The 14,856-nt window shown below is 40.1% G+C and overlaps 1 protein-coding gene across 1 annotated transcript in view; it reads right to left on the bottom strand.

Moving 5' to 3' along the window:
* cd81a (CD81 molecule a) overlaps positions 1-14,310 on the bottom strand; it is a 34,964-nt gene extending 20,654 nt beyond the window's left edge. Inside the window, exons 1-2 of the mRNA XM_020631512.3 lie at positions 14,108-14,310; positions 2,370-2,484 (exon numbers count right to left, since the gene is read on the bottom strand). Of these exons, the coding sequence (XP_020487168.1) occupies positions 2,370-2,484; positions 14,108-14,173 (181 nt within the window). The 5' untranslated portion in view covers positions 14,174-14,310. The remainder of the gene's footprint in view (positions 1-2,369; positions 2,485-14,107) is intronic.
* Positions 14,311-14,856: the final 546 nt, after the last annotated feature.

The raw sequence follows: 14,856 nt of genomic DNA on the forward strand, positions 1-14,856 counted from the left end.
GGGTTTGTGTGGGGAGGTGACAGCAGATAACTTCATGTGGTTGTTGAGTCACATGATGAGCTGTGTGTCCTCTTTTAGTCCCAAAGATCCAGGAGCCGCCCTGCTTCACACCACATTCATATTTTCACGCCCAGGTGAGGGGGGGTCTGCTCTGTACAACCTCTCCTGTACTCTAAGTCAGCTGAAATATGAATCCTATTTTTTAAACCTAGGTTTTTTTATTCAACAATATCCTTGATCACTACAAGTTGTTGTTGTCACAGACACGCTCAGATTGTTTTTCTAAGTGTAGGCCAAGCTAACACAGTGAGTTTTTGTGGCGGTGGTGTTTAGTGTACAGTATGTGTGTGTGTGTGTGTGTGTGTGTGTGTGTGTGTGTGTGTGTGTGTGTATTTAAGCTGTGTGTATGAGACTGAAACTGAAACACATAGATCTGTCTTTTACTTCTGTCTGTGGGAGTTTTCAAATGAAACTTTATTGATATTTGGTTCAGATTGAACTCTTACAGTGTGAGTTCTCAGGTGGAGGATGATTATACTAACCACAAACAGCTGTTACATCACTCTCTAGCAATGTGTGGTTATTGGAAATTGTTCAAAACTTCTGGAGTGTAAATCAATATTTGGAACATGTTTCTACATCTCAGATTTGTTTTGAAGTGTATGTTGAATCAGCTAAATGTATTAAACGACTGGTAGTTTTTGTTCTTTGTATGTATGACACACTTTGATCATTTCTTATGCCTAATTGAATTCCAAAGTGTTTAAGCTGCTCAGAATAGGTTCTATAAATGTGAAGTATTTGAAGCTACTCTGAATGAACTTACAACAAGAGCGTGACCAGAGGAGGGGCGGCATGGGCCCCCCCTTGAAGTTTCATTAGCCAACCAAGGTACCACCCCAAAATCCTAAACCATGATTGGCTATTTAGCTTGACAGAGGCGGGACTTAAGTTAAAAAATAAACTACTCTGGTGGTGTTGCTAGAGGCCTGGAGTAGTTTTCTTTAAATGTTGCATATTTTCTCACGTTAGTACTTTAAATGGTGAAAAGATGCATGCAAACTCATAGACACTGTCTGACTTACAACCAACTAATTACAAATAAGATACCATGCATTTTTTAAGTACTTTAAATTGTAACTTGGATATCTTCTTTTTGAGTCCTTAAGAAGTAAGCTGTAAGATGTATATGCTGCCATTTTCTTCACTTAAAAGTCAACATGATAAGTGGAGACAGACATTTTTGCATATTTATTTTTGTGTGCGCACATGAATGCGACCTCTTTACAAGCCAGTGTCCCTGTTGGGCCACCCCAGTCCAAAAAAGCCTGCACACACCCCTGCATCAAAATAAGCAGTATTCTAAATAAAGACTCAGTGGATGAGTCATTATTCTGCAGAAATCAAAGGGTTAACAAACCCAAGAGGAAACCCAGCCAACAGCAGAAGTGTCCTCTGTAATAACCATTATCATAAGAAAGAAAGAATAATTAACTATTAATAAGGTCTTCAAAAGTCACCTTTTTCCTTTTAACTCATCAATAATAAATGTAACATCCATACACTGAACAGATGCTCTTACTGCCTGTTCATTGTTAACTGTGAGTCTTCAGGGTGATCCCATCGCCATAAAGAGTCAGACGTCAATACATGTTTCAACATCCACTCTGCTCTTCACAAACATTATCTCTGTGCCACTGAGGTTCTAAAAGGACCACGATGAAACCACACTGTGTTCTGAAACTGACAGCTCAATATTTTAGAGATTGAAATACTTATATATACCATGTGTTTCAAAATGATACTTTCTCTATTTAAATGATCAAAGGTATGAAAACACAAAAACACAGAGAGAGAGAGAGCACTGTCTAGATTGCACAAATACAATGACAACCTTTTGTACGGAAACATTGCCAATGTTTGTGCAATTAAGCATACAGGTGTTTGCCTGCAATATTTGATAATTAACAACAACATCTCATTAATTACTGCTAGGGCATCAACATTTCAAAAGTGCTTGCTTGCACATGTGTGCAATAGTTGAAAGGCAGCTGCATACAACACTCGGATTGTACAAATTGTAGCTCGAAGTTTCTCTCATAAACTAGTGTTTAAAGTGTTTTTTAAAAACTACCAGTTCCCAGAGAAAATCTGGGCAAAAATGAACATTTAAAGAAAGCACAAACACTGGAGGAGTGCAGAAAAGATAAGGTAGCTCTTCTCGGAAATTAAAGGTATTGTTCCTGGGCTGGTGGTTAAGGGTGGGGCCAGTGATCTTTAAAGGCCAGTGGTCAGATTAACTTAATGTCGACCCCTGTTCTAGGGTCCATAGGTGACAGACAGACAGGTGTTACAGGTGAGACACTTACTGATGTAGAAGGTGCTGGGGGCTTGGGCTCCATCAAAGTTCAGCTCCAGCAGGTTGCTGGTCTTTGGGTCGTGTCTCAGCCACAGGGCCACGCCCAGGATCACACCTCCTGTAAGCTGCAACAAACAACACAACACACACACAGGTCAGTCACCACAGTATGACCTACATCTGCTTTATGTCCTGTTTGTTTTCATCATTTCATAATTCACCTTCTACTGCCTGTAGCTTATGTTGGCATGATTTCAGAACAGAAGCCAAGTCTATTCCCGCTAGTCTATTCACAGACGATAGATATCATCTGTGAAAATTCACTTTAGTTAGACACATCCTGTAAATAATCAACCTTTCGTAACATTAGAAAACCAAACCCTATCCTGTCTGTTTTCATATCATTACGTGGACTCTCTCTTAGCTGAACTTTCCTGCTGCTTCCAGCTACCCAGTTTGATGACCTGTTAGCTCGGATCAGACTTGACTGCTCATCCATTCTACTCTTCAGGATGCTGTAATAACGACATCATGTTGCAGGTTGTTCAGAAGTCGGAGTTCAAGATTTGTCTAGATGAGACATGCAAACAACTTTAAAATATGTTTTTTGGGATGGAGTTTTTGATCCAATGTTTTAGATGCAAAGTCAGGATGTCAAAAGTATCTCAACGCCACAAGAATTTGACCAACATGCAAAAAGCACAATTACTGTTTGAGTTTTCATTTTTTAATCTTAATGTGCCATCTTAAGCCATTGAATCAGGCTCCAATATGTTTTTTTTTGTAAAAATTTTCAGACAGACAAAAAGAGAATAGATGAACATCTCTGACATAAAATGGGACTTCCCTTTCTGGAAGTTCTCTGAACAATCAACAAATCCAAATAACCCCCACCCAACAATGTTCTCCTCAAACAATATCCCCGTATATTTATCACCTAAAGACGACTAAATGTGTGTTTTACACATCAGTAGAGGCAGGAACAGAAAAAAAGAAAACAGGGAAGAAGAAAAGGTCAACAATCACTTGAAAGATCAAGAAATCTAAGACTTATTTAGTATTTCATTATAATTCACATGACTCTTAATCACAGCAGTACATACAGCAACAGTATGGCAGCTGTCAGTAGCGATTCCTGCTTCCTTATGAAGCGGTAGTTGACTAACAGCAGGTGTTTCCATGGCAACATACAACATGTCGTGTCTGTCTTGGCAGCTCTATCATGGCTGCGGCAATGACAAGACACGCCTCGTTATACAACTATCACATTACGGATTTTATCTGGCATAGATACTGTTGGAAATATTTTAGGTAACATAAGAAAATATATAACATAAGTTTTGTCTATTTTTTTATTAACTTATATGTTTTTATGTAAATATTCTACATATTGTACGTTTAAATCTAAAGTGATGAGGAGTCGTTTTCCACTGGTTCCCAATGTTTTCATGTTTTCTTCCTCATTACTTTGCAGCCTGAAAGCTACTTTTTGCAACCGGATTATTTCCATTGCCTCTATGATCCATTCTTTAAGAGTCGGTGCATTAAACTCAACAATCAGGCATAATTACTGTTTTTTGTGACCATCCATAGTGGTCTGGTTATTCTTTGAAGATAAACCACTAGAGTGAAAAAAAACTTTTAACTGTTTTCCTGCAGGAGGATTTATATTGTGTTAAGCGATGTCTACAACGTGCAGTTTCTGTACAGCTGTGTCGCTCTTTAAGTTCCGTCTGTTGAATGACCTTGTGAGGGAGAAAAAATGTGGAAAGATTTGCGCAGCCAGCCTGGTCTGTGTCGCCGTCTTTCCCAGCACAGCGTGCACTCAGCTTTCGATACACAATGAATGGGGACAGGTTTTTAATCATGTCAGGTCGCAGTGATAGTGGCTGCTGCCCTGCTGTAATGACGGCGCGTGTTTCAGTATTTTATACTGGTATATTGGTTGCACCGGTGTATAAGACGCAGCCAACTTTTAACACGAAAAAATAGGTACTAAAAGTGCGTCTTATACACCGGATTTTATGGTAGTAGTCGTAGTAAACATGTTTGTGGAGTGAGTGGAATAACTTAGTCAGTACGGGTCATAACTTGTTTGTGATCCCAGACCAAATCTTTCACTTTGCAGCAGTCCCACAGCAGATGAAGTGCGGTTCCTTCATCAGAACTACATTTAATACAATTACTATCAGTCCTAATGCCCATTTGACACAGTAGTGTTGGGGTATTGTATATTCTGTTATGAATCTTAAATTGCCTTAGCTTGTTATTTTACATTGGAACATTTGCCTTGTGTTATTCCATGAATCATTACGTGAAATATCATCACATCATTTCTTGTTAGAGTTGAGAATTTGAACTTGTGTAAATGTATTTTTGGGTTGACTTTCAATATAGCGTCTGAAATAACGCCACACAGAAGTTTCACTTTGCGCCTTAATGTTACAGATAGAGCACATCCGTCTTGTCCTAGTCATTGCAAAGTCAGCCTCAGCTCAGCTGAAATGGCAAAATCTTCCACTGAAGGAAAAGTTCCACATTTTGGAAAATATGTTCATTTGTTTTCCTGGCTGAAGTTTGATGATCAGCGTCTGCAGCTGGCGAACGTAGCTCGGCCCATATACTGGAGTCTGAGGGACACAGCTCTGCATGAAAGTACACACTGCACTGTGGAACCGTGTTAGTCTGCCTGTTTTTCATTCACAGTAGCCTTCCTCAGCCCTTCGTTTAGTCCACTCCAGGACAAAGAAATGCTAAATATATCCACAGTTCCCATAAACCTGAGCAGACACACAGGAACCAGCTTCACCCTTCGCAGCAGAAATTAAATAAAAGTCAGATGGAAGAAAAATACCATGCTTTTAAAGAGAAAGAAGAAAAAAATCCACAGCCCTGTTTGCTGCAGAGTCACACCTGACACCTCTACCGTCCTCCACACTTCAATCTGTTTGCTCCGTCTGTGGGGCCGAAAACATACTGGACCTAAACACAACAGAATGAACTAATCAAACTATATTTATGGGATAAAACGTGTTTTATGAAATAATGAATGTCCAGTATGAACGAGGCAGGTGTGACGACAAATAAGTTAGACTTTTGAATTTTGACTTTTGAATTTCAAGAGACAAGTTTTAAAATAATGAATGTTTTCTTTTGTTTTTTAATCACAACATTTCTAACTTATTCAAGATGCTTACAGACTACTGTCTACTACTAAATCATATTATTAGTCCATAAAGCACTCAATGGTTCAGCTCCTGAGTACATTTCTGACCTGCTCACATATTACAACCCGAGCCGGACCCTCAGGTCATCAGGTGGAGGTCTTTTAGCCATACCCAGAATTAGATCAAAGTCCGGAGAGGGGGTCCTTTAGTTACTGTGGTCCTTCTCTGTGGAGCAAACTAGCTGCTGACCTGAGGTCCATCACAACCTTATTTTAAACATTTACATTGTTACAGTTGTACTTTTATAGGGGTCTAACGACTCACAGAGGTCACAGTTCGGTTTGTACCTCAGTTTTGGGATCACCGTTTCACGGTACAAGTAAAAGTCCAGGTGAATGCATATTTCTAGGTTTCTCTAATATATCATGAACTGACAGTAGAGATAGTAAGTGTTTTCTATCTAGTGTTAGAACTTCTGTTGTTGGTTAGACCTGTAGTGGATTAAAACAAAAAAAGAGGAAATCAAAAGAAAATGATAGGATAATATTAAATACATACAATGTGAAATATAAGATTCAATAAACTACATGCCTTTAGGAGCGATGTAACATATTAATGATTCATGAAGTGTGCGGTCACATAGTTGTGCTCAATAACTGCTTGTGTTTGTCGATAAGTAACCACAGACTGGTTTATGTGAGCAGGGGATGAGTATGAGCTGATAGCCTCTAAACCTCAGGAATCTTGACTTAAAGTATTAAGAATGAATATGTAATATCAAAATGTAATGTATCATTAAGCATCCATGACAATCGGAGTGAAAATAAACATTTGTTACTGTAAGAAAACTTTCTGATTGACACGTCAATGTGTCGGCCTGCTCTGCCTCAATCTGTCACTCTCTGCATTAGTCGTATCCTCATTCTCTGCGTCATCTGTTAGTTCTGTTCATGTGAGAGCCTGCCATGCTGCTGCTGCTTCAGACTGTACTAGTCGATGCACTTAAAAACAAAAGTGAACAACAAAAAAAAAAGAAACTCATGTTCCAATGTGATTGTTCACTTTAAACTACAGTAATGATGACTAATCGAATATTTGTAAATCATGACCCATCCCTGAATAAATATCCAAAAGTAGCCACAAGCTTTAAAAAAAAGAATCCTTCAGATCTTCAGTCCTTTTTTTAAACCATCATGAAAACAAGATACTCGTGATTAAACGATTACTGTGCCGCGTTGTCTCTTTTGTCCACAGGTTTTATCACGTGTGCTAAAAGTTTCAAAGAGTTTGTTGTTATATTTTGGACACAAGAGTACAATACCACTACCTTAAACATTTTGGTAATTTATTTGTATCTATTCATTTAATATGTATCTATTTTTATTACTTACTGTATTTATTTCCATGTATGAATGTAAAATGTCCCGTCGGTGTGAATGTGAGTGTGACTGGCTAACAGTCTCACCCAATGACTGGTGGGATCGCCTCCAGCCCCCCCGCGACCACAAACAGAAAAAGCGGTATAGATAATGGATGGATGGATTTTCCTTATTGCTGGTTTCTCAAAGTGTTCAGAATATTAAAGTTTAACGAGTGTTAAAGTTCAATAAATGAATGAGATCCAGATGTTGTCAAGTCAATGAATAAATCTGCAATATAAATTTAATTAAACATACTTTTACACCAGAGGATATGTGAGGATAAAAAGGACAACACCACAGGAGGAAACAATTGATTGAACTTCCCAAACAAGTGTTAGTGGACCCTCAGCAAGCACCAGGACTGTAAGTGTGACTCCCCAGCAGCAAACTGTCATCTCAGCATTTTCCAGCACTGTGCACTGTGCTCATGATTGAGAAATGTTCCTCTGTTCAAGTATAGGTGTCGTGTTCTGACGATAAAGGTTAAACCACAATTAACCATCCAGTTTCTTCAACTTTATACTGAGGAGCAAAAAGCTGCCTACATTTGAAAGAAATAATGATTTGACGTTTATCTTGAAATTGTGATGATTACATATCGACTGATATGATGTTTTTTATTGTGGTAAAAAAAAATGTCATATCGCCCAGCCTTAATAGTGTGATTATGATTTTTGACATAATCAAGCAGCCCTAGAGAGCACTGTCTTCAATTATGATTTAAACAAGATATTATCCAACTAGGACTTCCATTTTAGTGATTATTGTATCTAAACAGGTATTAAACTGTTTAATTTTACTAAAATGATATCAAAGTTCTTAAAATTCTGCTATCATGACAACCCTTATGTTGACATTGTACACACCGTTTCTTTTAAATTAACTGTTTGAATTTCACATTTTCCTATCTAAATTGTTTCTGGCCCAGAGACGTGTATTTATTTAACTAACTAACAGCCCAACCTCCTCCTCCCCTCCCCTCGTCGTCTCACTGAGGTTCATTCCTGAGCTCAGTCCAGCTGCTGCCCGGCAACCAGATCAACACCACAACTGGAGAGAGAGCTGAAACACTCTCTCTCTCTCTCTCTCTCTCTCTCTCTCTCTCTCTCTCTCTCTCTCACACACACACACACACACACACACACACACACACACACACACACACACACACACACACACACACACACACACACACACACACACACACACACACACACACACACACACACACACACACCACGTGAAGTGCTGAGATGAGTCACTGAAGGTTAACTCTGATTTAAACTTGTTTATGAGACGTTTCATTTTTATGTGTGTGCAGAGGGAACACATATTAAAACACAGGACTTCACCACAGGATGCATCGTGTATACATCTAAAAAGTATAATGTGATATAAAAAAATATATAGGCTATTACATTGGAAGCATTTTCAACACTTTTACAACAATTTTAGAGGATCCCTGAATCTTTCTTTGAATTTGTTGGGAGATTTTTTAAAAGACTATCAGCTGGTTCATGAGAGTTAAGCTGTTAAAAATAATATTTGTAGTTTAATCATTCCTGCTAATCTCAGTAAGCAAGACATATTCAGACTAGAGCTCGACCGATTAATCAGCCAACTGATAATAAGAGCCGATATTAGCATATTAAGTGACTATCAGTACCTGCTTATCTTATCTCCATTATGCATCAATATTACTTGATTTATTCACCAGTCAAATAGCACTTCATTCAAGTGTTATTGTATTACACTAGCAGTTATCTTCCTGGCTGTGACCAGCAGAGTGTGTTATGGATTTACAACAAACATTGTCACTCACCACAGTTTCACACAGTGATACACGTACATGCCCACTTACTTTCCAGTTGAGTGACCACCTTGTCTTTATTATATGTGTTTGATATCTGCATTTGAGAGATCAACGCAAAACATTCTGTACATCTATTAGAGGTAGGGAAAAAAATAGATTCAGATTTTTTTCTGGGCTAATCAGTCACTCCCTGCTAAGTGCTAAAGTTAGCTGTTTAACTCAGTAGAATGTTTTAAAATGAAGAAACAAGCAGAAAATGTTCATTTGGCCTTAAGAGTGGCTGCAGCCGAGCAACCTTTCCATCACCTCGAATCAAAACACTTAGTGGTAAAATGAGCTGAACTATGCAGCATTGGGGTGGGAGAATACAGTAGCTCTGCACATCTGAAATAACTTATTTTAACATTTTCCAAACACTGTCAGCATCGGGACAACAGCATAAATTATATCGCTGCATTCGAGGCACCAGAAAAAAAAAACCCAGTGAAGTGCCAGATGAACATTAGATCTTCAAGTTGGAGAGTTTATCTCTCGGGTTTTCCAGAACACTGATGGGAAGTGATGATTTTAGCATCTACTTTTATTAGTAGCCAGCGAATCATGACACCAAAAATAGCTTTACACCCCCCCCCCCCCCCCCCCGACAGACAGGTGTTTTAACATTCACATTCACAGACACGAAAGTTTTCACTTTCACTCTCAGGGCCTAATGATTTGCTCCCTCTATCTACTAGACGGCCTATTTGTGATTTATTTGCACATGTTTAGTGGGTGGAAAAGCCACGCAATAGAGTTTGGTGTCGAAGGATTGAACAATCATTGACTAGCTGACAGATAATTTGATGTTAATGTTTGCTGGTAAGTCCAAGTGTTAACTCGGGCCCTGACCCAGATTCTGTATAAAAGACAGAGGACAGAATGAGGCTCTGTTGGCTGCTCTGACGCTCTCTGCTCTGGTGATAACTATCTGTGAAGTTGGCTACATCACTTCAGAATCAGTACAGCAGTCCGACCTGTTGATCGTGATCTTTTTGGCTGACAGCCTGCAGAAGAATTGCTCGGGGTGTCTGACAGAGCAGATCCAGGCTGCTACGCCAAACTCTGCTCTCCCTTTTTATAACTGTTGTTAAAAATGTTCAATACTTCGATACATTTCAACACCACCTTTTAAAATTAAAAGAAATCTCTGTGAGATCGACAGAATCAACAAGTCCTGAGACTTTCACAAATAGTTCAGATCTCCCATCAAAGCTGCTCAAAGAGAAAGAAAGGGAGCACAATGGTCCACTCTACTGAGGTCTCTGAAGTCCTTTTGGTGTTTCATAAAGACACAAAAGTTACATTTATGTCTGGTACAAACAGACAGAGAGTTTGTCTGCACAATTATCAAATATTGGGTGGTATGGACTTATTTTAAATGATGTGGTATTATAACAGTTATCCAACTGTCTGCTTTAAATGGAACTGTATTAAAGTATAACATTCAGGTATTGTGTCACCTTCTGTGCATCCATGGTAGGATTTGTGTTCTGTGGTTATGTTTAGAGTCTTGTTGTTCCTGTAGTAATAACAAGTGCATTAATCCAACTTTCTAATAAAGGAGAAAATTAGCATCTAGTTACCATTACTTCTAATGTAAGTTCTAAATAATTACCGTCCTAGCTTTCAGTCAGGTGACCGACACGGACGCTTGGAGGGCAAAAAAAAAGCTTAAAAAAAGAAATGGCCACCACTGCACACTCTGTCTCCAAGTGAACTTCACTTTGATGATGTTTTCTTCTATCTGGTAAAGAATCATTTCCCTTACACCGCTGCCATGAAAGTCTACAAAGTTATGGACAGCTTTATGTATTTTCAAAGTTGCTGGTTCAGTTCTTCATAATCAATGCATAGGTGAGTGCTAATTAGCTAACATGAGCTCGTTACCGTGACCTTACGATAGTATCAGGATCACTGTCAGCGGTCTCTTTCAGTCTGTGTTCTTCTGGGGCAGACATTTTAGTTAAAAAGGTTGTGAAATTTTAATCAAGTTAACACAATACTTAATGGCAGGAGACTGAGACACATTGCACAAAAACATTGGCAATGTTACAGCAATGTCTTTGTGCAATCTATCTTCAGCTCGTGGCACTTTAAAACAAGTAGTATTGAAAATATCTGATTTTTTGACCACCTCAGTTAGCTCTTCAATGGTTTAGATTAGAGCTTCACTAAAATGTTAAGCTGCCCACATTCACTGACTGATGTTTTTAGTCTGAGTTGACACAGACATCGTGTATCACCACCTGTTGCTCATTCAGCATTTGTTGTCACACATTCCTCTGTAAGAAAATGGTGTAAACACACGCTTACTACAGCTGTGTGTCGGCAGACAGAGGGAGGACGTCCTGCTGGCTGACACACAGTGCGGGCATGTTGGCCTTCAGCAGACTGTTGGTAAAATAAAGAAAGTGGCTGTGTGTTTTAAACATTGATTATAACCGCTCTCAGCCTGAGATCAGCTGCAGCTCTCCCTGGCTGCAGAGTCTATTTCTGCCCGTTGCTCAGAGCACAGGGGGTTACAGAATGCTATGCATGCTGGAGGAGGGGGTATGGGTGGCAAGGCGTTGTCTGCAGTCCCCCACCCTTCCTCCACCCTCCCTCCCAGTGTCCGGTGTGATTTATGGAAACAGGAGGTCTCATTTTAAAGCTCCAGCCCCCTCGGCCTGCTGCTTGCTGACCGCACAGAGCAGCCGCTGCGTCTCTCTGAGATGGACTGACCTCTTCTCTTCTCACAGATCTTTCGAGAAACACTCACGGTCACACTAAGTGGTTAAAAAGTGGGCGGGGTAAGAGGGATGCTGTAATGCACTAACAATCACATTAAAGTCACTTTGCAGACACTGTGAACAATCACACCCTACATGAACTTGTTTCTTTGATTTGTTTCCGCCATCACAGGTCGTTAGAACATTGCCAAAATACCAGTTTTTTGTTTTTTTTAAACTTTGGTATAATTCTAGTTAAAATCAAATTCTATTGATAGCTGTTCAGATACCGTGTTGCAAATTCAAAAGACCTCTAGACATCCTAGATTGGGTCATTTCTTTATTATAATGTCAAACTCCTGCACACTGCCTTGTGCCTTCCATACACTGGAACATTGGTTCCAAACCTGGGGTCCGGGGCCCTGCCTGAGATCTTGGATGGGCGAGGCTCTGTCTGCTTTTATGATTTTGTCAAAATGAGATTTAAGGAAAAAAAGGTTTGGAACATAGACTGTAAATTAATTAATGGACGGAGCCTGAGTGACGTCAGCCATCTGTCACAGCAGGGGGCTCTGGAGGCTCATCAGCAGCAGCCGCCATGCTGGAAATGCTGTCTCAGCCTAACATACTCTGACACACCCCCACCACGGTCCGTTCACTGCCACTCTAGTCAATGATTGTTTAGTTATTCATAACCATTACGTCAAAACAGGCACCAAACGAACAACAATGCCACCTCAGAAAGACAAAGTAACGTGTTTTTAGAATGTTTTTCACTTTATTCTCAGGCTTTAAGCTTTCAATCATGTCAGCTACGTGCCTAACTATGGATAGAAAGTATCGATCATAAAATCAGAATGGAGCCATTCTGCCAAACAATTCAGACCCCATACAGTCTGTGCCAGTGATGACAATAACTAATCCGACCCATTTCGTTTTTTTTGTACCAGGCTGTAAAAATGTTGCCACTTGGTTGGGAACCATCGCATTAGAAGACTTTTTAAAACTTTAAAAACTTGAATGACTTTGAAAGAGAAATCTCTGAAACTGGTTTCATATGACGCGTTATGGAGCCTGACGTCGGCGGCCGCCATATTGGAAATGCTGTCTCAACAGCAGCCTCAGTCAACCTATAGTGGCCGGCAAATAACTGGAGCTGAGTCAGATCTAAGGCCTCCTGACAAACAACAACAACCAGTCTCCCTCTCAGTCAACTCAGCCACGCCCCTTATTATGAAAAACTGTTATCCTTTATATTTAGTCAAAACGGATGAATTATTTAAAAAAAACAGCCCTGTGCAGTGTGTGAGGACAAAGACATGAGCTATTTTAAACTAAATTGCACATGGCTTTAAACATGTTTATTTCTGCTGTAAATATTATTTCTGTTTAATATGGGACCAAATGGAGATCGACTCACTTTTGATGCCAGGCTCAAATTGAAACTGAAGTCAGTTTTTAGCACTTCCACACTGACGTCATTTTTAAACATTGGAGGTTGTTGCTTGTCAGAAACCAATGGATGACGTCACTGACAACACCTCCATGTTTAATGCAGTATGTCCGACAGCTCCACCCTCTTGTTAAAAAAAAGACTCCAACAAACCAAGATGGCCACAGCCTAAAAGTGAAACTTAACATTTTTTAAACTGTAATCCACAAACAGATGTCACTGTCTCTGGGAAATACCTTCATACACAGACAACCAATCAGGCAGCTAAGCTTCTTCAGTTCAGTTTCTATTGTTATAACTAAATATGGAGTGGGTGTTATGTTTTCTATTGAAGAGAATGACTCAGAGTGAAAAAGTTTGAAAGAATCAAAGAAAACAGATGACTGTGAGTAAAAACTAAAACATCCACAAATGTTTCCATGATCCATCACCCAACACTGGGCCTTGACTCACCAAATGGAAACCACCTTCCTTGGGTCCCCCCTCCACACACACACACACACACACACACACACACACACACACACACACACACACACACACACACACACACACACACACACAGAGGGTGGAAGATGTAATCCAAACAAAGCCGTTATCCAAAACCTAGCAGGCCAACCTCCACGTCTCAGACTACTAAACATTTCTGAAAGTTTTCAGCAGATAATCGATCTTCTCATTGGTGACCTAACCCTTATTTTAAATGTTAAGGTGTGTGTGTGTGTGTGTGTGTGTGTGTTCGCTGCGGTGGTCGGGGCGGATTTTCGGTCACTTTTCACGTTGATTTAAAGACTCTGAGGTGCTGAAACTAAAAGTGGCTGTGTGTGTGTGTTGAGGTTAAATACATTATCCACACACGCCTTTCTCGACATGTTTTTGCTGAATTTCTCCACATCTCCTAGCGGTGAGAGCGCATGCGCGGTTATTCAGACGTTATAACGGTAAACGTGTAAATCTCAGGTATGAACCATTAGTTTAGCTATGTTTCATGTGTTCATTCATGTCGGACTGACAGGGTAAACCAGGCTAAAACACACCAAACAAACACCGCTACAGACAGAAGAGAGGCTGCACTGCGTGTACACACACACACACACACGCACACGTAAAAAAGACAAACACAGCGATTTAAAAACAAGCTGCTCACCCAGAAGATGAAGTTGAAGAAGAAGAGCATGTACTTGATGCATTTGGTGCAGCCTTCAACTCCCATTGTTGATCCGTAGGGGGGGTCGAGATTCAGCGAGGATATCAGAGTAGACAGCGGGGGGAGAGTGGTAAGGACGGCGGCTAACGGACTGGACCAACACTGTCTGACTTCAGCTCCGAGACACCAAGGCAACACCCAGTCCCTCCTCCCGCCTCCTCCCTCATCAAACGTCCGCAACTTCCGGTCGAGACCTTTCAAAGGAAATCACCGAAGATTTCTGGAGAGTAAATAACAAACAGTCTCTGTATTCTAGGTGTGAATTTAAAATGAACTAAAGATATTGCACCCTAATGTTAAGGATATGCACTCAGGCGGTTCTAGGCAGGGGCCAACAGGGGCCAGTGCCCCTGTAATACTGAGCTTGGTACCCCCTCCAACACATACACTGTATTTGACTCAACAACCGGACTCACAATCTAGTATTAAATACTGTTACTGAAACAAATACAAATCATGGTATTTAATGATGTTTAAAAGTATATTATTTAGCATAATATATTTTTAAAGCGATCATCTTTCATTTTCCCCTCTGAGAAAACAACTGGCCCCAGTTTGGCCCCCTCAGTAAAAGTGGTCTAGAACCACCACTGCACACACACACAGATTCATCTCCATTCGTAGACAGGGGTGTGTCCAGAGGGTCGGGGCATGGGCCCTCCATACAATCTTATCGGCCACCCACGGAC

The sequence above is a fragment of the Labrus bergylta genome, chromosome 3, assembly GCF_963930695.1.
Source record: "Labrus bergylta chromosome 3, fLabBer1.1, whole genome shotgun sequence".
Taxonomy (NCBI): domain Eukaryota; kingdom Metazoa; phylum Chordata; class Actinopteri; order Labriformes; family Labridae; genus Labrus; species Labrus bergylta.